At 31.5% G+C, this 27,419-nt stretch overlaps 1 protein-coding gene across 1 annotated transcript in view; it reads left to right on the forward strand.

Annotated features, from left to right (window-relative positions):
• The window catches only part of Arpc2 (Actin-related protein 2/3 complex, subunit 2), a 43,687-nt gene extending 16,481 nt beyond the window's left edge, over window positions 1-27,206 (forward strand). The window contains exons 5-10 of the mRNA XM_035350726.2: window positions 2,111-2,297; window positions 2,384-2,477; window positions 12,890-13,016; window positions 13,247-13,347; window positions 22,569-22,669; window positions 26,839-27,206. Coding sequence (XP_035206617.1) covers window positions 2,111-2,297; window positions 2,384-2,477; window positions 12,890-13,016; window positions 13,247-13,347; window positions 22,569-22,669; window positions 26,839-26,863 — 635 coding nt within the window. The 3' untranslated portion in view covers window positions 26,864-27,206. The remainder of the gene's footprint in view (window positions 1-2,110; window positions 2,298-2,383; window positions 2,478-12,889; window positions 13,017-13,246; window positions 13,348-22,568; window positions 22,670-26,838) is intronic.
• Window positions 27,207-27,419: the final 213 nt, after the last annotated feature.

Genomic DNA, 27,419 nt, shown 5'->3' on the forward strand with positions numbered 1-27,419 from the left:
AGAACTAACGTTTTTTATGTGTATAATCTATGTGGTTGCCAATAAAATCTGCTTGGTGATATTTGCGCCGACGAAACGGAAAAGTACCAAATAAAATGAAACATTAAAAACTATATAAATGAATAATGATAATGATAATAATAATAATAATAAAATTTAATGAATGATGGTGAATTACAGCTTGTGACGATAATACAGTAATAACTAAATGTTGCATTTATGTGTACTGGTAAAGTACTGCTGTTTGATTATGATGTAAATAAAGAATAAAAATAATTAAAGTAAAGTAAATGCATTGTAGAAATTAATTGAACTAACATAACAACTGAAAGGTAAGTAGCTTAGCAGTAGTAAGACATGGTATCCAGATTAAAATGAAAAGTAAATATTTTCTTCTTAAAACTATGGAGTATGTTTTGTGTTGAATAGTCAGGGAATGACATGTGTAAATGAAAAATACAAAACTGTTAAATATACAAATGCTTAAACATTTATTAGATATTTAACTTTGCATCAATTTCATCTTAATCTCTAAAACCTAAAGTAAAAACCTTCCTCAAATTTGAATGCTCCTGCAATTTGAAGTTAGAAAATTATATCTCCCACCTTGTTTTGAAATTTTGATAACTACAGGGTAGGGTGTAAAAAAGTTACCTGCTTTTGATCCAGTGTCCCACTTTTTGGAGGAGACTGTAGTCACTTGTTTTGATAATTGTCTATCCGTGTGGCAATTTAGTGCTGCCAGTTAAAGTATTATTCTAGCTTTATTTTGCTTTTCTAGTCATTTCTTTTGTACATATCACATCAGAAAGTGGTGTCTGCCCATTCCTATCATATCATTACTAAAGTTTACTTTTTCGTGACCCACTGTATACATTCTACCAGTCGATACATGTTCATATCTCTAGTTTACTAATCTTATGTTTCATGCATTTAAGATAATTTTAATCTCTTTGGGTTATGTCAAATAGATCAAACTCTCCTCAAATGTGAGTTCTGTGTTAACATTTGTTTCCCTGAAAGACCCCTGTTCAGGAGCAAAACAGTTCTGCTCCTAAAAAAGAGAAACCTCTGTCTGATTGTCCTTTAAATCATTAGATTTTTGTTTAAAATCTGTGCAACAGTAAGTATACTGTTTTGCCTATTTTAAGTTTTACTTTGCCGTGTTTCTCTTGCTATTTGATATTTTGTGACTAACTGACATTTTCGAGAAAGTTTTTTCTGTTTTATTCCTTTGGCAGAATTTTGTTTTGCTCTTGAAGAAGAGGGACCTGTGCCTGACCACCTTTGAAATTAATAGGATTGTATTTAAAATATGTGCCAAAATAAAGCTTCTGTTTTGCTTTATTCTGCATGTTTCTCTTCCTATTTGAACATCATAGTCATGCCCTGTATTATTTAGAATAATTATTGTAGTCTAAAATGGTGAAAATATAATTTCGCTACACAGGGAAGTATGTGCACAAAGTGGTAGGATTTGCTTATAAAATGTACGTAATGGACCTACAAGTGGCTGATTGGTTAAGACTGCTGAATGCTGGGAGCTTAATCCCAGGCAAATGGACTGGCTGCACTGTTGGTTTTAGTGGTTTCCTCCATGTGTAATGTGACTATCCCATCAAAAATCCTCCATAACAGCATTTATCTCTTTGCCATATTCAGATAACCTAACTTGATAAAATAATACTTAAAGTCCATATCTAAATAGGACATATTTAATTTTGGCTAAAACTGTAAACTTCTTCAGGTTTTTTGCTTAAACTCTATAGAATTGCAAATCTGTAGAACCAAAACTTAATGTAAAAATTTTAATATCAGTAAAAAACTGTTTTCTATTTTGGCTGTATCTCTTTGTACATTTACTGTTTTGGAAAGCATGTACTTAATTTTGAAAAGAATGTATTGCAAAAGAATTTTTACTGTAAATTTTTTATGAATTTTCTGAAAGCCTGGTTTATGTTTTCTTTTAATTTCAGAATGCTTATAAGTTACCTAACACTGATTATTAAATAACAGTAAATAAAATTATGAAATGTACGTCAGTATTTTTTAAGCATATGTATCAGATCTACATTTCAAGTACTTTTATATAATTTCTTTATTAATATAGGATACAATGTCACACTTCTTTTCGATTTGGAAAACATTCCAAAATCATATGATGACTTAATTCAAAAGGCTGGGCTCTTAAAACGGAATTGTTTTGCGTCTGTGTTTGAAAAATATTTTGAGTTTCAAGAGCGAGGTGAAGAAGGCCACAAAAGGGCTGTTATTCACTATAGAGATGATGAAACCTTGTGAGTTTCTTTTTTATTTCTGTTTAATATTTTTTACATTGTAACGATCAATTTTTATTAATATTTTGTTTATAAACAATTTTCAGGTACGTGGAAGCAAAATCTGACAGGGTGACTGTGGTCTTTAGTACCATATTTAAAGATGAAGATGATATAATTATAGGAAAAGTATTTATGCAGGTATTGTATTTTGTGGATTAAAAGAAATAGGATAATGTTTCTTTAGTACTGCTGCTGTTAATTTTATTCAGAAAGCTTTATCACTTAATAATTCTATTTCTTACTGAGCAAGAGTTAGTATTAGCAAATATGTAAAAGATTGAGACACAATAACACGCCGAATGAATACTAATTCAGAAGTCAAACAACAAAAATCAGCGTTATATTTACAAAATTTTCACAGGACTAGCTTCGATGGTTTTACCGAACCACCAACCGCAACCATTTGCGGTTTTGCAGCTGAGGATGGTGGTTCGGTAAAACCATCGAAACTAGTCCTGTGAAAATTTTGTAAATATAACGCTGATTTTTGTTGTTTGACTTCTGAATGTAAAAGATAATTATTATCTATATATATATCTAATATAATTTTTTATCTATAAAGTGCATCATTTAATGATTTCACTTAAAATTTATCGTATTTGCTGGCGTATAAGATGCACTAGGTCTGAAAAACGAGGTGCGTCTTATACGTCGATACTCAGTTTGTTCGGCGTTATGTGATTTTTTTTCTTGTTTCCTTGTGAAGTGTGAATATTACAATTATGTAAAGTGAGCGCTGTCATCGACGATCATAGCTGGGTTCGTTTAACTTCCCATTTTTAGTGAACGACTTTTAAGTGAGTGAAATTTCTACTGTTCAATTTTCTTAAATTTGTTGGAAAGTTATGGCTCTAAAACAAGTTGACATTGCTGTAACATAGCATACAAGCTACGTGTGGTTGCATATGCTAAAGAACATTGAAACAGGACTGCAGAGAGGCATTTCGGCTACTCCCAACTGAGCAAATGACAAGAACTTGACAGAATCAATAAGAGATAGTAATGCACTGTATGGTATAGAGGATGATTTGTTGTATGAGGACTGAGATGCTGATTTAGAAGAGGTTTCAAGTGACTCTTCATTCAGCTTTGGAGATGTGTGTCTTGGTTTTGACGAAGATTAAAAGGTGTTCTTTCCCATATAGATTGGGTATTTGTGGAAAGTATTACTGTGTATTTGTGTTACTTCATATTTAAAATACAGTACAAAGTCCGTAATCCGGACTCGTCGGGACTTCGGCGATTCCGGATTAAGGGTTTTTCAGGATTATAGATCATCAATTTAAATCTGGTAAGATGGCATGCAGAAATTATACAATTAAAAATATGAAACTGTAATTTATGAAATAAAGAGCAATTATGGTCTAAAGGGTATCAAAATTTACACACACACACACAAAAAAAAAAAAAAAAAAAAAAAAAAGCTTAATATTTATTTGTTTACTTTATTAAACATTTCTTTCAGTGTAAGTTGTTTAAGTTGCTTCGTTTTTTGTGCTAATACTTTCTCTTTAATTCTCTTTTCTATAAAAAGTATCTCTTCTATTTACGTGCATGCGTAGTGGACGCACACACATGCGTTCAAGTTAGAATTTAGAAAATTTTGGCAAGCTACAATTACATATTGCACTTTTAATATTTCATTTATAAATTCATAGAATGTATGAACTATAAAAATGTGTGGTATAATATGTTAAAGAAAAAGTGGTATTATGTACTCTTTATATTACTATTCTTTTTAATTCAAAAATTAATATGGGAATTCAAATTAAAATTCAGTTCAAAATTAAGTGCGGAAAAAGAGTATTTTAATGTGAAACCTGACGCTGCATGTTTTCTACGAGTTTATTGTACTCTGGTATATATATCATGTTAAGGATGAATTTATGTAGTTGTTCAGATTTTTTATTGTTATCCTGATCTGAACTTTGATTTTAACAAGGTCGTTGTTGAAAATCACTTTTGAAAAGGTAAATTGATCCAAAGAGTTTAACATTTGAAAACTTTCTTTTAAGAATGGATATTTTTTCATATCAATGAGTATCCAAAACTCTGTTTCTGATATTCTCACTTGTAATTGTAGATCAGACTGAAAAATTGACTATTTCTATTTCTAGATCAATAGAATTTGTATTTAACATATTTGCAGTCTGTTTCGATATTTTGGAAAAAAATATTTGTGTTAACAAATGGATTTGAAATAAATGAAGTAATGGGTTGAATTTTACAAAAGTTAGAAAATCTAATTTCAAAATTATTTTTAAGCTTGATGAAATTTTCTACATTCCTTTATTTGAGGTATTTACAAATTTAATTTTGTTTTGTAGTTCCTATTAACTCAGTAATAGTCATTTCTTTGCCCTGAAGTTCAAGATTTAGTTTATTCATGTTGATTGTCATGCCTGTAAGTAAGACTAAATTAGATAACCATCTATAATCATTAAGTTATTCATAAATTTCATTTCTGGCTTTTAAAAACTGTTTTTCTGGAAGAAGGTCTAGAAGTCATTTTAGGATCTTTTACCATGCTATGCCATCTAATTTCAGAGTGTAACATTAAAATTTCATACTCAGCCTCAAAGTTCATCAATCAGTATTTTGAGCAGTGGTATGGCACAAATAGAATTTTTAATTTTCATCTTGTATTCATTATGTAAAATATTTGTACAGAGTGCCTGCTGATGTATGATGCAATGGTTGTTTAAAGCATTTAGAAGGTTAGCATCATTGTAATATAATGTGATGAAACCTACAGCAGAACCAATTATGGCAGGTGTACCATCTGTCATAAATATAAGTTTAAGAAGTGGAAATTTTAATTTTGGTTATGTGGTTTCTAATAGCTTGGTATATGTCTACTCCTTGTGTATTGTCCTTTAATGACAAAACTAACAGATTATCTTTCTTCACTGAGTACTTATTAAGTAGCATCCATTTACCTGAGCTATATTGCAGATATATGTTGATTCATCACACTGTAAATATAAGGAAATGCATTTTTGTAATAATTTACTTGTCTTCTAACATTTTGACACTTCTATTGTGCAAATAATGAAATTTCTGGATAATTAAGCACCTTGGATAGCTGACATAATTTTCTCTTATTTTTAGCTTTTTTAAAGTAAAATTTTCGATCTAGCAAGCATTGCTTCTGTAATTATGTTGCCATCCTCAAAGGTTTTTTTTTTTTTTTTTTTTTTTTTTTAACTACTTTAAATGATACAATGGTAGTAACCTCCATTTTATTCTCAGACTCAGTAAACATTGATTGTTGGACAATGAATGTGCTTTTCAAGTCTTTCACTTTATACTTTTTTAGTTTGCTGTTAGAAGGATATTCACTCTCATATATTTTTTATGAACTGTTGTAAAATGTTCTGTGTTGCTTGCTTTTCCAACAGAAGCTGTTGAACCACACATCAAACAAATACATTTGTTCTTTAAAATTATGAAAAAATATTTTTTCTCCCCTTCATTGTTAAAATTGTAATTGAAGCTATTCCCCCCTTTTTTTTCTTTTAGCTCATGTGGTGACATGATTAGGGTAACTACAAAATTATCAGTATCTATTAAAACTAATGATTAATATACACAGAAGAAGCAAATCTTTTTTATACCTGTATGAAACCACCAAATCAGCTACTTTATGCACAATAAAAATTTATTTTGTGTTCCTTGGCATGATTTTTATGCAGGCTACAGCAAGCAGCAGATGGTGGCACTGTTAAGTAAATGGACATTATGTGGCTAAGGTGCTCATAGGAATCAGTTAATGAAAATGTAGCTTGTGAAGCAACCCACTATGATGTCGATGATGATGTGAGGAATATTGTGAGCATTGTTGCCATGTAATGTCTAGAGCAGTGGTTCTTAATCGGAGAGGGGTGCGGGAGAAGCCCCTACCTAACCATAAAAATTATTAAATATCATTTATTAAATTTCTTATAATAAAATATTTGAAATCTGCAATAGTGTCTCCAATACTGAAGCTCATAAAAATTGGTAGCACCTAGCTCACTTACTGGCAAAAGACACAGGAAAGAGCCGGTGCCGATGGGCGTATACACTATGCTACGAAAAGGCATGAAATGCTACAAATGAACGCGAGCAGGCAGCTAGGTGACGGAGAAAAGAAAAAAAAACTTTGTGGGAATACAAGCGTGACCTTCGAGAAACCTCGATAGCCACAAAGCCACGATACAAGCGGAGAACGTTATCCCAGCTTGCGCATGCGCTGAGTTCAACATGTGCTACTCCAATGAAATCTACGGATTCACAGATTTGTATCTGCATCTACTGCACCTGTGTTAGGTTGAGTCAACTATTGTGTCTGGGACATGTGTATTGTGTATTCTGACTTGTCCACAAACCTCTTGAGACTAATACATTCTTAATTGCCCGTTCAAGCCGAGTACAATTCAGTGATATTACAAACGTAAGAACATTATATATATTATATTACATTATTTCTGTTAAATCCTTTATAGTGAACCCCACGATGTCAAAAAAAAATGACAATGGAACGATAAGTATGCCGGTTATGGATTTACCTGCACAACCGAAAAAGATGGCATGCAACGACTGCAATGCATCTTGTGTTCCAAGATATTTTAAAACAGCAATCTCAAACCATCAAAGTTATTAGAGCATTTCAACAATTTGCAAGGTGGCGAAAAAGTGCATAGCATGAACAGCTTGAAGTCAAAGAAGGCTCGGTTTGATACCAGTGGAACTATCCTAAAATTGTGCGAACCAGTAATTCAAAAACCTTTATTAGAAGCGTCATATCAAGAGGCATATTTATGTGCCAAAAAAAAAAAAACTCACACGATCGCTGAAGAGTTGATTAAACCTTCTGCTTTAATTATTGCTAAAACAGTTTTAGATTCGGAAGCACATAAAAAAATCCAACAGATTCCATTATCGAATGATATCATACGATCGCGAATACAAGATCTCAGTGAAGATATTTTAATGCAAGTAATTGAAGACATAAAAATCAGTCCACTAAAAATAAGCATGCAACTGGATGAGTCAACTGATGTTGATAATTGTAGCCAACTTTTGGTATTTGTAAGGTATGTGAAGGAAAAAGAGGTGATAGAAGAATTTCTATTTTGTGAGCCACTGGAGGTGAATACAAGAGGAATTGATATTTTCAATTGCATCAAAGATTTTTTTACTAAATATCAATTGCCACTGAATGTGATTGGCTCAATATGCACTGATGGAGACCCAGCAATGATAGGCAAAAATTCAGAATTTTTTTGACACATGAAAAGAGAAATACCGGAAGTTATAATAACGGATTGCATGTTGCATCGTCATGCACTTGCGTTGAAAGCACTGCCAGAAAGTTTAAAACAACATCTAACTACAGCAGTAAATGTAGTAAAATACATCCGAGGGTGAGCGCTTAATCATGGCATTTTTCGTGCATTTTGCGAAGAAATCAGTGCTGATCATACCGTGCTCCTATATCACACCGAAATACAATGGTTTTCTAAGGGTCGCTTGCTTAAAAGAGTTTTTGAATTGCTTGAGGAAATTGTTCAATTACTGACTAGTCAAAACTGTTATTTAGTAAAAGATTTTGAGAGTAATGATGCAATGCTGAGGCTGGCCTACTTAGCAGACATATTTAGCCATTTAAATGAATTGAATCTATCAATGCAAGGATTTGGTATAAATATAATAATATCTAGTGAAAAATTATCTTCATTTATCGCAAAATTAGAAATTTGGATATGTCGAGTAGAAAAGAGGAATTTTGCAAACTTTCCCTTGCTTGATTCTGTTATTGCAAAAAATGAAAAGAATACAATTATACCCGACATTGTAATACATTTGAGACGATTGAGCGAATCATTCAATTTATATATTTCTACCGGAAATATTACCAAAACTCAGAGATAGATACTGGATCCATTTCTATTTGACTTAAATTTGATGGATGATAGTGATCTGAAAAAAGATCAACTTATTGAAATGCAAGCAAGTGGATATGTTCAAATGGAATTCGAACAATTAGAATTGCAACAATTCTGGTGTTCACAGTTACAACGTTATCCAGAGTTGGCGAACGGAGCACTGCAGTTACTCTTCATCGCTTTTGCATATAAAATCTAAAGTGAGAAATCGCTTAAATGCAAGTGATGACTTATGCGTATGTCTTTCAAAAAAGGAACCTCGCTTCGCCAGTATAATAATGAACAAACAACAACAGACTAGTCATTAATAAAAATAATATTGTTTTGTATTTATATAAAATGTACAATGTTTTTCAATAAACAATAAGTTTCGCAAAAAATGTATTTTTCTAGACTAAAAAAATTAAAACACATTTTTCAATGGGGTGCAGGAGATATATTTTCAGATTCAATGGGGTGCGACTCGCTAGAAAGGTTAAGAAACACTGGTCTAGAGTAAAATAGCATGTTGGCTGCAGCTTTGAGTGGGTATGTAACTGGAATTCGACTTTTTCTTTTTGGCACTCGACTTTCTAAGACTGAGAAGGAACCAGATGTGCAGCACGAGCCACTGGTTGGGCATCCCTGCTTTAGAAGTTTGCTACAACAGTATAACTTGCAGGCGTGCTGTGAGACAAAGATCTCACAAAAGATCTGGATATTTATTGTTTACTTTTTGACAGTTGTTTTGGAGTGACTGTCTTGAGACCAAATGCTCCTTGATTCTCTCCTTGCCAGGAGCAGAAATCCAGATGGTCATGCATTTCACAAGCACCTTCTATGAGTGAACATCACCATTAAAATAGACAACTAAAAATAAAAAAAATGGGAGCAATTGATTCACTATACCGATCATGGAGGGCATCATGAGACAAAAACCGTGTTGACAGCAAGCGGCATCTACCACAGTGGTGACCTTAGAATGTGATTGGATGCTCTGCTGCCATCCCTCGTACATAGACAAACAGCTATGTCATAGTAGCATCAACCACATGTTCATGCAGTCATGCCAAACCAGCCAGTGGCATCATAGTAGCTACAGTTCAAGCCCTAACCACACAAACCTAACGGCAAGAATGTATACCAACAGATTGAGGTGAAGATCTCTCAAATAGCACTCATGGCCTCAAAATGGGTTCACTCTTGACATTGTAGAGGCTATCTGTCGGAATATCAATCATATCAAATTCATGTATTGTGGGAGCCTATACGGGGGCATTGCAAGCGCTGCCCACAAAAGATCTGGCTGTTTATTGCTCTCTTCTTGACAACTGTTTTGGAGTGATTGGTAAAGCACCAGGCTTAAGACCAAATAGTCCTTGCTTCTGATCTTGCCAGCAATAGAAATCCAGATGAACACACATTTCACAGCACCCTCTATTGGCAAACATCGCCGTTAAAATATCCAGATAAAAACTAAGAAGTGGGAGCAATTGGTTTATTATATGGACATAGACGGCACCATAAGACCGGCTATGTCTTACTACAACAATTGTCATTGACAACAAGTAGCTTCCATTGCAAACTTAATATTAAGTGTATAGGAAATTTGATGCGACTGAAAAGTTCATTCGTTATAGCATGGTTCGACTATATGTGGTTTAGCATGTATAGAAAATTTATTTAATCAACAAATTTTCAAATGCCAAGTTTTGATATACAAGTTGTTAGCTGGTTTGCTTGCATTCCACAAAATGACCTACATTATTTATATCAGGAACAAACAGGGAGATATTATTAAAAATAGCACCTGTTTGTAGCCTTAAAAATGAAAAACACAATGAAGAAAAATGGGATAAAAGTTTTAATAAATCCAAAATTTCAGTTCTAGCATTTTTTTAAAGGCTAGTAGTGCTTTTAATTTTAGTATCGCATGTGTAAAATACAAAAGCAGAATTAGCATAGAAAACGTACTATATAGGAGTTTCTGTAGAAAGTATTTACCATATTTACTTGCATATTTCTTCCTCCTGCATACTTTTCACAGTTTTATCAGTATATTATTTAGAAACTTCTTATTTATGGTAGCAATATATTTAAATGGATGCATGAATGGGAAAATGTTATATGCAAATAAAAATAATATTGAAATTGACGACTCCTTTGAAATACATTCTTAGGGTCTTTATGTGTGCTTTTTAATGTGTTATGCCCTATGAAATAATGTGTGGCATTTTTATAAAAGGGTTTTCTCCACCTCAAAATGTTGCTTTCTCTCTCTCATTTATTCTTCCCCCCTGCTATATTTCCCTCTTGTACTAGCTTTAGTTTCTTTTATCTACAGTTGTATTTAAAAAAAAAAAAAATACTTTTACAGCCTATAACTCTTGATTAAGTATTTCTTAAAGAAAGAGTGTGTTTTGATATTTACTTAATAAATATCAAAATTACTTAATAAATATGGCTAATAATCCAGATTTCTTGAAAAAAGGGAAAAAGGAGATATGTATAAACAAAACGTAGATAAATATGATGTATTATCCTTTCTCTCTCTCTAATGTGTATACCCTTAGCCCAGTGGTCCCCAGAAACCTATTTGTACATGAGTAGCATTTAATAAATATTTAGAAATTAATATTTTCACTTTTAGATTTTACTTTAAATATTTAGCAATTATTATATATTCAACTTAACTTTACAAAAAAGGGACATTGTATAAAGATTTTTCATTTTCTTGTTGAATAAATTAAATATTAAAAGAGTATTGATAATATTCTTTCCCAATAGCAGTTGTATTTAACCTTTTTTGAAAAGCAACAGTTATTTTCTTCTTAATTGATAGCATTTATTAGTTTAAGTAAACATGAAAGGTAAATTTAAATAAATGTGAAAAATAGTTTAAATTAAATAAACAAGATAGTTTGAATAAATTATGTGCAAAAGTTAAATTTTATGTATAATTTCAGAAACTTTAAGCGTATTACATTTGCTTTCTTATAGAGAATGTATTGTTTCATTAGAAATTTTGAATCGCTTTTCAAATAAATATAATTATATTAGTTATAAGTATTAAAATAGTATTTAATGCTCAGCATGTGTATTTAATTTCATCATGTTTATAGTTGTGTAAAACCTAGCATACAGTATTCACTAAAAAAATTTCAGTTAATGTTGATGATTGCGTTGTTCCTTAATCTTCGAATTGAATCTGGCTTATTATTTTTTGCAGACTGTAAGAGCAATTTTATAAAAGCTTGAACTTTTGATTACGTCAAATAGAATTTCCGATGCTGGAGCTCCCATAGGATCTAGAAAACGAAAGTATGTTTCGATGTTCATCAAACAAAAAACGAATTGCTACAAAAAATGGATAAAGGCATATCCTTTGTTTATCTAACTGTTCCAAAATCTGTTTATCAATTTCACGCTGCTCTGCGCGGGGGGGGGGCAATGAACTGGAAGTTGATCTGTCAGCACTATCGTTATCTTCAGGGCAGATGTTTTTATTTTATTCGGCTTATAATTCCTTACTAAATGTAGTATTTAATCTCGATGTACTCCGTCTTTGATATGATTTAAATCAAATTCCTCGTCATTATAAATATCATGAATACAAATCAAATAGTTTTCTGGTTGCAATTTTCTAATTTCGGCTATGCGTAAGGTATGCTTTACGCATGCGCGTTGAAAGAAATGTCTAATAAAGTTGAAAGAAATGTCTAATAAAGTATCAAACAAATAAATATTAAGCTTCTTTTTTTTGTAAATTTTGATACCCTTTAGATCATAATTGCTCATTATTTTATAAATTATGGTTTCATATTTTTAATTTTATAATTTCTGCATGCCATCTTACCAGATTTAAACTGATGATCTATAATCCAGAAAAATCGATAGTCCGGAATTGCCAAAGTCCCGACGAGTCCGGATTAAAGACTTTTGACTGTACTAAAGAAGGCTAGTCATGGTACATATTGTAAAATGTATATGTCATATAAAAATGTTATTATAAGGTAGATGAACTATAAGGAAATTTTTCACTATGTTTTATAGCTTTTTGTAGCATTAATATTAATCATCTTTATTTACATTAATATTAATCATCTTTATTTACATTAATATTAATCATCTTTATTTACATTAATATTAATCATCTTTATTTACATTAATATTAATTTTCTTTTTCTATTAAAAGTGTAGTTAATGTGTGTATTTCAATATTATCTTCAAAAATATTTTAAACTTATAATATTAAATTGTTAAGAGACATTTAATTTGTTCTTTTTTGTTTTTATTTTGTATTAGTCAGAAGTAGGCTCTGCAGTCATGTGGTAGAATTTATAGTAAATTTTATAGATATGTACATTATCACCTGTATTTTTAAAGATACAGTTTGCAGACATTTGTAAATTTGTTAAAATAGTATGCTTAAAAATTCATGTAAAACCTGCATCATTCAAGACTATTTTTTTGATTTGAAGGTTATGACATGTTGATCTTTTGGTGCTTTTAATCAAGTTAAAAATACATTAGCTGTGTTTTAAAATCTTTTTAAGGATTTAAGCAAATAGTTTCATTTTACTGGCCTGAAGTGTGTTTAATTTTTAGTACTTAGGAAGTAAGGTAAATTATGTATTCTAGGAATTTAAAGAAGGTAGAAAGGCTAGCCATACAGCTCCCCAAGTGCTTTTCAGTCACAAAGAGCCACCTATGGAATTAGCTAATACTGATGCTCGAACTGGTGACAATATTGGCTATATTACTTTTGGTATGTTTAAAAGATACGAGTTTTGTTCTGGAAATGTTAATCACTAAATGAATACTGTATAATGTAGAAGACTGGATATTTATATTAATTTTAGACTTCTATTATAATTAGATAGTATTTGTAATTTATTTGTAACAAACTGTTTACTTAGTTATAGGTGATTGTTAGTGAAATTCATTATTATGCAGTATCAAAATATTTGTATCTGTACTATTTTCTTTTTCTTTCAGTCTTGTTTCCAAGGCACACAAACAAACAAGCAAGAGATAACACAATCAATCTCATTCATACATTTAGAGATTATTTACATTATCATATAAAATGTTCTAAAGTAAGTTTTATTTCATCTTTAGAATGTATTGTCATTTATTATTACATTTTTAATGTAAGTCGTTACTAATCCCATACCCTCAAAGAAGATCAAAGATAGCTTCATATGGATTCTTTTAATTTATTATTATTATTGTTTTCTGAACTTGGTACTAGAAATGAATTAAAGACTGCCAATTTTCATTTTGAAAATTGTTAAATTTTCTTTCTTTTATTTTTACCCTCTGTGTTTTTTAAAATTTTAAGATTAAATAATCTAATTTTACTATCAGCCAATCAATTTCTTTTTCATGTATACTTTTTTGACGCATTGTAATAAAACTTGAATTTTAATTAAATGAGCAACACAGAAAAGATTCTAATGTAATAATATTTCATATTAAACAAGATAATTGCCACTACTTTCTTCTTAATGGGAGGATTCTTCACTTCTATAACAATGACCATCAAGGTATATATTCAGCCTAGAGTATTTTTGTAACATCTTTAAGAAAGTATATGTATGTGCATTTTGAAATATGTCCAAGAAATTACGGCAGTTTATTAAAAGTGCATGAACCCAGGTATAAAATAGTAGGGGGCCTTTTGACATTAAGGACAATTACTCTTTCTCATGGCAGTTTTGGGAAATTTGACCTTTCTAGCAAAATCCAGTACTGGTCAGATGGTTAATGCTTTTTATTCAGCTGCTGATAAAAATGAAGTGGATGAGGTATAATCCATTATGCTAACGTTGTGTAAATTCATTATGGAGTATGTATTGAATAAAATTTAATGATCATTTCATTTATTTACAATACCTTCACAATGGAGCTGTGTGAAGAAATGAGTCATACAACAGCTGCCTGACCTCATTACATAAATGTCTGACTTATAAATTAAAAACACATGAGCAAAAACAAAGAAATATATACACTCATGGACAAAAAAATTAGCGCACCAAGAAATAATTGTGGGATCATAATGAAACTTGCAATGAAGGTACATGTCGGGGAGATATGCAAATGATTAGAAATGCAGTGTGATTGCGCATTACGTATAGCTGGTAGAGGGTGTTGAACGTCGTACTCTGTGGAGTATAAAACAGGTAACCAAAGCTTGTTTGAGTTTGCTGAATCATTTACAAAGGAAGAGCTGAGGTAGACATGCCATTACGCCGTGTTCAAAGACAATATGAGCAGTTGTCGCAGTTTGAGAGGGGAAGAATCGTCAGGATGATGGAAGCTGGGTGGTCAGCTAAGCGAGTAGCTCGTCAATTAGGCCGCTCTGATTGTGTTGTGAGGAGGAGTTGGGACTAGTGGACCCGAAAGATGTCATGTACACGAAGACCAGGCTCAGGATGCCCTCGACAAACTAGTTGTCAAGAAGACTGCCACATCGTAAGAAATGCACGCGTACAGCCAACTGCTTCATCGGCTGCCATCCAGGCACAGGTAGTACCTTCACTAGGGGCCCCTTTGTCTTCTCGAACCATACGAAGGCGCCTGGCTGAAGGACAGTTATTGTTTGTATGAAGTACAATGTACAATGAAAGTTTGTATGTATGTTCGAAGTAATTATGTTATATTAATCTGCCATAATCCAACTTTTGTTAATAGGTCAGTAATAATTGTATACTGTGTCTTTGTAATTGTATATTCAATACGTAGTCTAGTATTAATGTAAAATTACTATGTAAATGTCTTGGTAGACTAGCATCCAATGAGGGTCAACTAAAAGCCCAGCGGGGTACAGTAGTGCGGCAGAGCAACACCTGTAAAACTCACTGATGAAGTTGTGGTGCTCCATCCACTTTTCCCTGTCCCTGTTATTGCGGCACCCGTTATGTGTGCTGCCCTTGATGTGGTCCGTTTGGGGTGGTGTTGAGCACGAGGAAACTGGACTGCAGTGGAATGGAACCAGGTTGTCTTTAGCGATGAATCCAGATTCAATCTCGGCGGTGATGACAATCGTGTTCGTGTGGGGAGAGCCCATGGTGAACACCTCAATCCTGCCTTTGTTGTACAGCGACACATCACTCCCACAGCTGGTGTGATGGTATGGGGTGCCATTGCTTACAATACACGGTCACCTCTAGTATTGTTCCGTTGCACCATGACAGCCCAGCGGTATGTTCAGGAAATCCTGCAACCACATGTGTTGCCACTCATGCAACGGCTACCAGGAGCCATTTTTCAACAAGACAGTGCTTGGCCTCATACGGCAAGGGTGTCACAAGACTGTCTCCACACTGTTACTACTCTTCCTTGGCCTGCCCGATCCCCAGCTTTGTCTCCAATCGAGCATATCTGGGATAATTTTGGACGACGAGATGGGCATCCCACGAGTTTGAAACAACTAGAGGCAAAGTTACAGCAAATATGGAACGAAATGTCTCAAAACATCATACAGGACTTGTATGACTCAATGCCCGATCGTATCGCATCGTGCATTTGCATTAGAGGGGGTCCAACGGAGTATTAACTCCTCCGTTCTTTTGCCTTTTTCTCTGAAATAAATTATCCTTTTTCTTTGATTTCCTTATCATTTACTTATATCAAAGTAGTCATTACGTATGTAAAATTTTGTTTCATTTTGACGACTCCTTCTTGGTGTGCTAATTTTTTTTGTCCATGAGTGTATATGAAAACCTGAAAGTTTTCAGATTTCATATTATGCCCAAAAGGCTTTTTTTAACATTTTGTATGTTACATTAATTAATTATCATGTTCTTCATGCTTAAACCATAAAATTCAATTCAACAGCAATATTACAAAATAATTTTAAAAGAGCATATCTTTAGGATTTCCAATACACAGTCTCACGCGCTGGAGATAAAAATGCGTTTTTTTTTTTTTTTTTCCCTGTACAGTGTTGCCATTGCTCACTTTAAAATCGTTGAGTTTCTTAATCAGAAACTCATAAATGCTTTACAAAATATATAATAATTAATAAAACAAATTCCAAATTTGGCCTTCCAGATGCCCATATTGGGTGAAGACATACATTATTCAAAATTTGTTGGCTCTAGGTACCGTTGTTTTATCACAGTGTGAGAAACATACCTACATTTATGCAGATTCTTCATTAATATTTAATTTCTGTAAGTATAATATAGGGCAATGATATATCTGGTGGCAACAATTTGAAAAGTGAAACACCACAATATGCCAAAGTGAAATTATAGCCTTTCTGGGCTAATGCCCTTTGGGCTAACAAATGTTTTAATAAAAGACTATAAAGCTTGGCTGACTAGTGTACAGATGCATTCATTCCATACACTGAATGAAAGCAAGAAGCATTATTTTTTCTGGAATATGAGATCCCTTAATGGCTATGATTGCTTTGTAGTATTTACCTGTACTTAACACAAAGCAACTGATGAAATGCTGAAATACTATTCCCCACTCCACTCCTTCCTGTTAGTGCTGTTCTTAACAGCATTGTGCAGTGGATGTAGAAGTGTCACAAAACATATCCATGGAGTGTTCTATACACATTCTGTGGCAGTGGTCCCATGCTCCACCTATTGATTCCCAAAGCACTTTTATATGGCCCATAAATGCATTAAATTTATATAGGGTGTCCATAGTTAATTTACCAGATAAATATATGCTTTAAATAATATAAACTAAAAGGTAGGGAAGAAGACACTGAATTTTAGTTAGCACTTCAAAGAATTTTATATTAATACACTTCAGTATGAGGACCAGTGTTGCCAGAAAATTTTCAAAAAGTAGCAGAAGGAGCCTAAAAAAGTCGCAAAAATCGCAAATGATGTCAGAGGTCACGTTTTTTTTTTTTTTTTTTTTTTTTTTTTGTTTCCCCCCCCCCCCCGTCACTCATAGTTATGCATGCTCACATGACCTCTGATGTCATCAGAAATTTACAGTCTATTGGTTCTGTAAGTTACATACTGCATTTGATTGTTAGTCTTTTTCATTTGTCTTAGCTTTAACAAAAATTTTAAAACTATATTGATCATTTTCAGTTATTTAAATATCCATTTCTTTTTAAATTAATTCTCATTTGATTTAGGTTTATATATTTATTGCGGATATCCATTCTTAAGAGATTCCTCGTGTTTAGACAGTTAGCTCTTTTGTACTAAATTTTTTGAGTTGGCAGTTAAGTTTTTTTCCCCCTTAATTGTGAACCTTTTAATTGAGGAATGCATTTCAGGGAGTTTTCCATTCTGTGTGGTGGATCTGTTTCAGATTTTAATTACTTAAAAAAGCTTTGTTCTTTTACTATTAAAATTATTTGCATTGTTATTTAGAAAATTTTCTTTCATTTTTAAGTCATTTTCATTGCTTAGTTCTTAGCAATATTATAATTAGGAGTACGAATTTCATTTCTTTCTCTGTTTGGGTACCTAATATATGGCATGCAAGCTGCAAGTTCTTTGGTTCGATTCATTATCACCATAGAACTGGGGGGGGACTGTTATTTCTTTTCACATCCCTTACCCCTTTCTCATTATACTGGTGTCAGGCTGTGCAGCCTTGTAAAGGAAGGCCCATATGTAAATTAGATTGCCAGATGCCAATTTCTATTTAAGCCTAAATAAACTTTTTTTTTTTAATATAAATTATTTTTAATTCATGCGTTATTTTAACATGAAAGCATTTTACGATATATTAAAACAATCTTTGAAATATATATTAAAACTTTCTTGCATAAGAAAATGATGGACGCTGCAAAAATTTCGAAAAATCGTAAATGTTAGAATTTTAGTAGCACAAATTTGTCAAAAGTCACAAATTTGCGAAAAATCGCACAATCTGGCAACACGGACAAGAACCATTAGTTGCTCGGAGAATATCGAGTCTTTGCAATTTTCCTCTAGACATTATTAAGTGTTTGTGAAGTCACATTAGCTGTTTCTTTGTTGATTCAATTTTTTAATTCTTCGATGCTGCAAATCTCTACAATATAAACTCAGTTCTTCATATATCCACAGAAAAAGAAGTCGATTCGTGTGATGGCTGGGTGGTCTTGAAATTGGTCCACCTCTAACAGTCCAGTGATCTGGGTAACACAGAAAATGGGAATCAGAATGAATTGTACCTCTAAAAACACGTACATGGGATCATCTTTCTGTGATCTGTTATCACTAAAAAACTATTAGAAAATTGCACAAACTGAGCATCGTGCATAACTTTGGCATTGTGCATCTGCAGACAGTCATTGAACTGAATAGAAATTGAACTATTGTAAATGAGATACAGGTATTTGAAACCGGTTTTTGACCCATGCTCTAATACTTTGTTTGCAATTTTTAATATTGCATTTTTGTTAAATTTGATTGTTTAAGATACTCGACATCACAGAATGTGAATTTTTTCATTCTCTGTTGTGAAGCAGATGCCTTATTTCTGCTGAAATGACGCACTTTCTTATTCATCAACCTCCAGATGTCTTAGCTCAGTTATGAGAAAAACAATTGTGCTCAATTCAAAAAGAAACACTAATTAGAAAAATTACAGTTGAATTTCAAAAGTGGGCATCTATATATACTTAAACAGGTATGTGTTATACACATATATAAGTTGCCACATAAGTACGTTTTGGGGACAATATACAACCCACAAACTGCTTTGCCCCATGAATACTTTTTCACAACTTTTCATTGGGGGGTATTGGTAGTTAGAAAGTACTTATATTTTTTCATTTTTTTAAATAATAATGATTATTATTTCATTAAGTTTTGCCAGGGAAATGTCCTATGTTTTCATGAAAAATTTAAAAAAATAAAACTTTGCATTATTTTTCTATCATTTTACTTAAGCTGTGCAAATCCCCACAGGTTTTTGTATTTCATTTGTTGCATGTCACAAAGCTACCAACTGTCCTGATTTTACCAAAAGACAGTTTTTCATTGCATATCGTGGTCTCCCAAATCATAGAATCTCCCAATTTTTAATTTTTAGACTTGACCGAGGAAAGTATTTTCCAGCAATAAATGAAATTTAAAATGAGCAAATTCCGTTCCCCAACTTTAGCGATTTTCAGCTTAATTTTTAAAATTAAATTTTATGTTACCTGAATTATCGTAATCTACTGTAGATATCTGTAGAACATTTTATGGAGATTCAACTTGAGTTTAATCTGTTAATATCTGTGTTGAATTATGTTTTGAATAAATATATGATGTATAGCTATGTTTATCTACATAATTGTAATAATAATTGAAATAATTTTAAATTGAAAGAATTGAAATAATTAAACATATCTTTAGAATTTCTGATACACAGTCTTCCGCGCTGGAAATAAAAATGTTCTTTCCGTACAACGTTGCAATTGCTCGCTTTGAAATCCTTGAGTTTTATTAATCAAAATTCGTTAAAGTTTTACAAAATATGAAATCAATAATAAAATAAATTCCAAATTTGAGCTTCCAGATACCCTTATTCGCAGTAGGATTACGTCATTCAAAATTGGATGGTCTAGGTACCGCTGTTTTATCATGAGAGAAAATACATACATTTATGCAGATTCTTCATTATTTAATTTGCTCAAATATAATACAGAGTGATAATATTTGGTGGCAACAGTTTGGAAAGTGAAACAGACATTCAGAGTGATTCGTCGCATAATTGCGAAATGAAAACAATAGTCCCTCAAGGGCTTTAAAAAAAAAAAGAAAGAAAGAAAGAAAGAAAAAAAGCTAAAATATGTTTTCCTATAGCTTATAAGTTTTTGCAAGTACATGTGTATAGTTAGTGTAAAAGCTATTCTTTTTAAATAAAAATAACCATATTTGTGGGGGGGGGCGGATTAATGTCTGAAAAACAATTTTAGATGTTTATAAATTTAGTTTACTTATTTAAAAATCTTCAAAGGCAAACAAAATATGCATTTTCTTCCCCTCCTTTTAGGACAAAACAACGTTCAGACTTTTTGGAAGTTCCATGAATACAAATATTTTTTCAAAGTAACAACATAAATTCTAAATAGAGCATTACTTTTAACACGCATTAGTTCACTGATAATACTTTGATAACAGAAACGAGGTAACTATAACAACAGAATGCGAAATACTAAACACAGCAAATCAATCCAGAACAGTTCTGATCTAAAAGCATGAAAATACAATTACTCCAAATCTTTTTTGTAAATAAATATCTCAAAGAAACCATTGCAAATTTATGCAGGTTGGTTTTTTTTTTAAATTGAAATTGGTAAAAATTACGAGTACAAATATACAGCTGAGCTGAAAGACTGTTCACAAATTTAAGCAGAATATCTTACATTAGAAAATATGAAGAGAAAAAATGAATGTGCGTGGATACTCTCAGCTGATTAGTTGTGTTTACAGAGTGTTAAATTTTGCGATTTTTTTTATATTAGCTAAAATACTTATACTTGAAATGTAAACTGATGAAAATATTGTGTAACTGAAAGCATACTCGATGCATATTCGAGAGGTCCAGGGTTCAAGTCTCGATGAAAGCATTGCATATTTTTCTCGTCTTCTGCTTAAAAAAAAAACCTAATGACTTTACAGAGTTGTAAAAAGGATTCAAAATTTTTGGCTCATATTTTTGCCGTTCAGGCATGTTTATTCGCAAAGTATATACGAGCTGTTAGCACACAGAATTACTAACTCAGTATTTCAAAACACTGGAAAATAGCAAAATGATTAATTTAATTACTCTTTGCTTTCAAATCCAATAATACAATCAGATGGATGTAATAAGACTTATTATAATGATCTAATATTATGATTTGCATTTTGCGAACTGTTTTGCTATTACTTTTAAGATACATAAGACTAATGAGCTTTAAAAACATGAGTAGCCTTCTTTAGTTGCTATTTATTGTTACTTTGGTTATTATTTCCAACTTTAGCAGTGAGATCAGCATTTTAATTAGCATGATTCAGAAAGACAAAGAGAAAAATGGAGAAGGAGAAAGAAGGACGAAGGGGGGGGGAGTCTCTGTAGTGTGGACGCACTCATTTGATCAATGTTTGTGTTTACAAGTAACGTTATAGAGTCATTAGAATATTTTTGCAGCAGGAGACACGAAAAGTAAGCAATGCCCTAGCCGAGACTCGAACCTGGACTTCTTGAAGGAGGGAGAAAATATCGGGTCAGTCCATAAGTTAGTGCGCATTATTCACTATGACGCATTTACTAAAACAATACAATTTTGAACCTGTTGAAACTTGTCATCGTTTGACTAATATATTATTCAGTTCATCACCAACTTTTGTAAATATTGAACGTATATTAGTACCCATAGAAGATGAATACAGATAATCAGTACAAACGTGCTGTGCTACATTTTTTTATTTTCGTGTGGTGAATCTACCAGGTTTGCAGCGATAAAAATTAATAGTATACATGGTGAACACACTATTAGTGTAAGGACTACCTAGAAATAGTTTAAAAAATTTAAAGTTGGAAAAAGCAGCATTGATGATAAACCCCGTTGAGGACGTTTTGAAGTGTTAGAACCAAATCAAATGATTAATTAAGAAGTTTATTGTGAACAACTTTGCCGTCTAAACTCAGAATTGATCAAAAAATGGCCACGATTGGTGAATATTAAGAAAGTGTTGTTTCTTCATGATAACGCTTAGACCGCATAGGGCTCAAACAACGCTGCAAAAATATTAATGAATTCAATTGAGAGCTTTTGCCACATCCTGCTTACACCCCAAATATTGCCCCAAGTGATTTTCACTTATTTCATGCCTTACAAAATTTTTTAAACAGGATGTACTCGATGAACTTTCAAGTTTTTTTTGCATCAAAACCAGAGTCTTTCTACAGCAATGGCATAAAAAAGCTGCCTGTAAGATGGTGAGACATTGTAGATAATGGAGAAAAATATATAATTGATTAAAATGTTAAATTGTGTTTTTTTATATTATTTAAAAATTTATCAAAAAATGTGCATGAATTTATGGACTGACCCAATAAAATAATAACAGATTAATTTTTTGAGTGTTCGAACCCAAATATAATTGCATAAATTTATTAAATATGTGATTGCATTAAATTTTGCTGTTAGTTTAAATTTAATGCAAGTACATATGTTGAATGTTTGTAGTTGAAATAGCATTATGAATCAAAAATGAGTATGTAAATCTGTAATTAATACTTTTATTCATCTTACTCATTTTATTTGCATCACTTTCACATTAGTATGAATTTACACTTTTAAAATTTTTGATGATTTATTTACTGTGATTGTACTGAAACCTTTTTACTAAGCTTACTTTCACTCTAGGCATATATTCATTCTCGTATGCGTGCCAAAACATCAGACTTTTTGAAGGTCTTAAATAGAGCAAGACCCGAGCCAAAAACAATAGAAAAAAAAACTATGAGGTAATTAACTTTTTGTTTGCATACTGAAAGTTAAATTTTGTATTCCTATGTTAATTTTATACTTTTGATAATAATTTGAATTCATAATTTATGTATAACTGTAATACTGCAGAATTCCAATAGTTTATGCATCTAGAGACTAAAGGCCATATGGATTAGAGAATTTTTCAGATAAAAGATCATATTGTACTGTGTTTTGTAGACACATCTCCTTTTCTAATTTTTACATTAACTTTGGAGTGTTTTCATATCAATGACAAATCAAAACTTCAAGAATTACTTAAATATGATTTATTGTATTCCAAACTAGTATACTTTTTTAATTTTGAGGAAGGAAAGAACTCTGTAAAGACACATCAAAATATTTTATTCAAAAAAAAATTATACATTAGTCAGCAAAATTATTTTCAAAGTATTTTTTATGCTTGTAAATAAAGGAATAAATGATTGAGTAAATAAATACACAGTTTACAGCCTGTGATAAAGTTTTCCTGATATTTAATCTCTGAGCTAATTCTACCCTAACATTCTGTGCAGGTACAATTAAATTAATAACACTGCTAGCAGTTAAAAAAAAAAAAATTGCTGGAATTAAAATTTTGGATTTTTTATGGTCTTCAGTCCATTTTTCTGTTTTCACTTTTGATACTAGAAACATTTCTACAAGTGCTGTTTTTAAAAATTTATCCTTATTCACTGCCAATATAAACAGGTTAATTCTTGAATGGAATGTAAATAAACAAGCTACAGAGTGCATTTAAGCTGAATTCAGTGCTTAAATGTTGTGAATAAATAAATTCTTAACATATTAATGACATGAATGCAAAATTAATATTAAAAGGCAACAGAATTTACATTAAAAACTAATGATTGATCTAATATGCAAAATATTTCAAAGATTCATAGTCCATGTTTCCTCTAAAAAGGAGAGTTCTGATATGTGTGCAGAAAAGTTAAATAATATGAACAATAAAATAAATTCACATCTTTAACCAAATTGTGTGTTTTGTTAAAATGTTTATTTGCATGTTTAAATGAGAAACACTACTATTGAATTTGCCGTGTGGAATTTTCTGAAAATAAAAATTTAGTTTGTTTGCATCCACAAATGAGTGTAGATTGGCTGGTTATGAATTATTGAAACTGTATTGTATATTAAGTGGAATTTAAAATTTCCTTTCTAGCATGGTAATTTGGTCTTTTCAATAAGTTTTTAAACAGATATTTTGATTTATGTGTTTGTGTTTTAAATTTAAAAATTTAAAGTACCTGTAAGTCGTTATTGCCCTTGGAGATGAAACAGTGGGTAACCATAAGTAAATAATTAATTTATTCTTTGCATAACATTGATAACTGCTTGTATTTGAGAACATGATCTGACTAGTATTTAACATTTTTCTATAAAGAAAAAAGCTAAAATGAAGTGAAGGTTGAAGTGTTAATGTGAAATGATATTGCTTTCTTTGTTCAAAGTTGGGCCTATTTTGTCATTAAAGCAGATGCAACATTGGCAGATAGGTGTTCAAATCAAAGTGTAAACTTAAATATGTGGATATCTGAATTATGATTTCTTCTTTTTAATCCGTGACGGATTGCACAAGAATTATGTTAAACTTTCTTTAACTTGATGCTGCATAAAATCACTTTGTATGCACATACGCAACTGGCATATGAGCAGAGTATGATTTTAGATGTTGTCAAAATTGGTAAAAATTAATGTCTAATGTCAGCTATATATTTAAATATAGCATAAGATTGTAGATACTATCAAAGCTAGCATAGCCATGTAGAAATTATGAATTTCATTGTCACAGTTTATTAGCTGAATTGGAATAGATAATAAGCTCAATAATGTTACAATTCATTATATTAGAGAATTAGTTGTTATTGTAAGATATTCTGAAGAAGAGATAAAAAAGCAAGTTACTGATCAGTGTCACTAGCAAGTCCTTAAATTGGTTTCTGTTTGAATGAGAGCCATTTTTGAAAAGAATGTCATTTCTTTTCAAGTTAAAGCATCGAGTGGTAACTTGAATTGTTAGAATGATTGAGAAAAGATATGTTCGGTGTTTTTAGCTTGTCATGAGAAATAATTTTAATCTTATAGTGCAAAGGATTTTAGAAACTTAGAATTCTGTTCTTTTTTTAGTGTATCTTTTCATCATCATTCCATTCATTATCTTTACTGACTAGTATATTTATTCCTTTTTGTGAAAAGATTTCTCTATTCGTAACTGTGTGATTTTTATTGAAATCACATTTATGAAGAAATATTTTTATTTATTTTGATTATAGATGTATAATCATATTTTCTGTTGCATTGGTTGGAGATATGCATGAATGCCTTATCCATGTTACCTATGGATTTTTTTTTCAGTGTTATAAAGAGAAACTGTCATTTATGTTAACACTTTACCGACTGATCGCCTAGTAATCAGCATTTTATCGCCATGTCTACTGACCAGTAGCCTATTAATCGCTACCTAAAAATAGACTATCAATCGGTAGTCATGGCAATAAACAGTTACCATCTACTATATCATCTGCATTTTATTAGTAGTATTGAGGTACATTGCTAACTTGCGATAAGTGCCTTGCTTCGTTAACTCCCACATTTTCACATCATTTTAAAAAAATTTACCATTCACAATGACAAAAAAAAAAAAAAAAAAAAAAAAGGTAGTTAAGAGTTTTATTTAGACAATTTATCAGATTCTCCTGACAGTTATTCAGGACAGGGAGAATCTGCAGCTGAGCGGCCGTTCGGACGTGTGTATGCTGTTGAACCGCTAGCAATCGGTAAAGTGTTAAAATTATTTTTGGCCTTAGTTCAGAATATTTACTGTTTAGAGAGGCTGGGTACCAGGAATTAACAAAAGTGCATTTTTGAGGATATGAAGCATTAGAATTTGTAATGTGTGGATGGGAACTTACGTTTAAATTAGTCAAAAATGCACCAGTATGGTGACATGTATTTGGGATAAAATTTAATTAATTTCAAGAGCAATCTGGAAACATTTCTACAAGTGCTGTTTTAGGTTTCTTTACTTCTTCAAAGCTGGGAGAAGCAACAACTGTATTTTTAGGAAATGAATGGACAAGGAAAACAGAAAATAAATGTAGCACCATCTGTCAAGGAAAAGGAAACATGAAAAGCTAAGCTTTTGGAATTTTGAAAGTATTGAATTAGAATCCATGCCTTTAACTAAAAAGGATGTTTTTTTGTAAATGTGAAAAGTTTGAAGGAATTGTAGGCTTTTTTTTCCCCATATTAACACAACCACCTCTGCGATTTGGCAAGTTTTTACAGATGTAAAGGTAAAAAGATTCCCAAGTTAGTTATTTTTATCATAAGTCAGCAGACATTATCAACATATAAACAGAAACATACTTTAGGAATTTAAAATACAAATACTAATTATTAAATAAGGAGTATGTGTTGCATTAAAAAATAAAAACTTGCATTTTTAAAGAAATCGTTTTGTAGTTTTTTTGGTACTATTCTTCTAAGTACAAGTGACAGAGGACATGAGCACCACCCCTCTACCATAGTGGTTAAATGGTATAGCACTGCATCCCCTCTTTCTTAGTACAGAATGATCTGTTTAAAAAAAAATCTGAGAATCTGAGACTCGGTATCACACAAATCTGAGAAGTACCGGCTATCTACTAAAGGTAACTCCTCGTTACTCCCTGTAGAAATTTTGCAGCAGAATTCTGTATTCTTGCAGAAATTGTACCACAGTTTCATCCATTCCACAAGCGCATATTTTAAAATTAAGGTAAAAATGTGTATATAAGAATCATTAGGACTCAGAGTAAAATAAAAAAAAAATTAAAAAAAAAAAAAAAAATTCATACAAAAATGGTGGCGTGCTTGACAGAAGAACTGTTATGAGCGTGGTTTTCTGAGGAATGAATGGTTGTACACATAGTTGTAAGAGTGTGGCACATTCTAAAGGTGGTTATGATAATATACGAGTACCCTATTTTTTTAAAGGGGGGCCTAGTTTCACATTATAAATTGGCATATTCACCTATTAATTAAACTTTGGAGGTTTGTGTATGTATCTTTTTTTTTTTTTTTTTTTTTTTTTTTTTTTTTTTAATGTGTATATGAAAGTTCTATTCTGCTAAATTTTTAATAATTTTTTCCATCTTTTCATTAGCGGGCGAACTTTTGTGCGATACTGATCATCTGGTTTCATGAATCAAACTGTATAAAAATTCATTCCTGAGGAAATTATCAAAACTTTGGTGAAGCTGGTTTTCTTTAAAGAATATATTTTCTCAATTTGTTACCATGAACATTTTTGATTTCACTAATTTCGAGACAAATGAGAGAATATTTTATGATTGAAGATTAATTTATGAATTTTTTAATTGCTGTATATGATTTTCTTATCTTGTGTTGCTGTTCTTTTTGGAAATACTTCGATTAAAACTAAAATTCCTATGTAATTATAGCTGAAGTGTGCTGTTAATCTCTTATGTAATTATGTAAGTTATTTGTACAATAAATATCTTACATTTCTGTTATGCTGTGTTTTTATTTTCAAGAAAAGTAAAGAAAAGTTTTATCTTATTTGTTATATTCCATTCTGTGGTGGACAGAAACAATTTTTACTGTTGACAGAACTCAGCAGATTATTAAGTATGCAAATATTTGTGAATTATAGATAAATTAAATGTACATATGTAGGATAATCTGAATTAAACATTACTTTTTATGTATGTTTTCGAACTGTTG

Source organism: Stegodyphus dumicola, chromosome 1, assembly GCF_044657685.1.
Source record: "Stegodyphus dumicola isolate Sdum_Otavi_A_Nest chromosome 1, ASM4465768v1".
Taxonomy (NCBI): Eukaryota; Metazoa; Arthropoda; class Arachnida; order Araneae; family Eresidae; genus Stegodyphus; species Stegodyphus dumicola.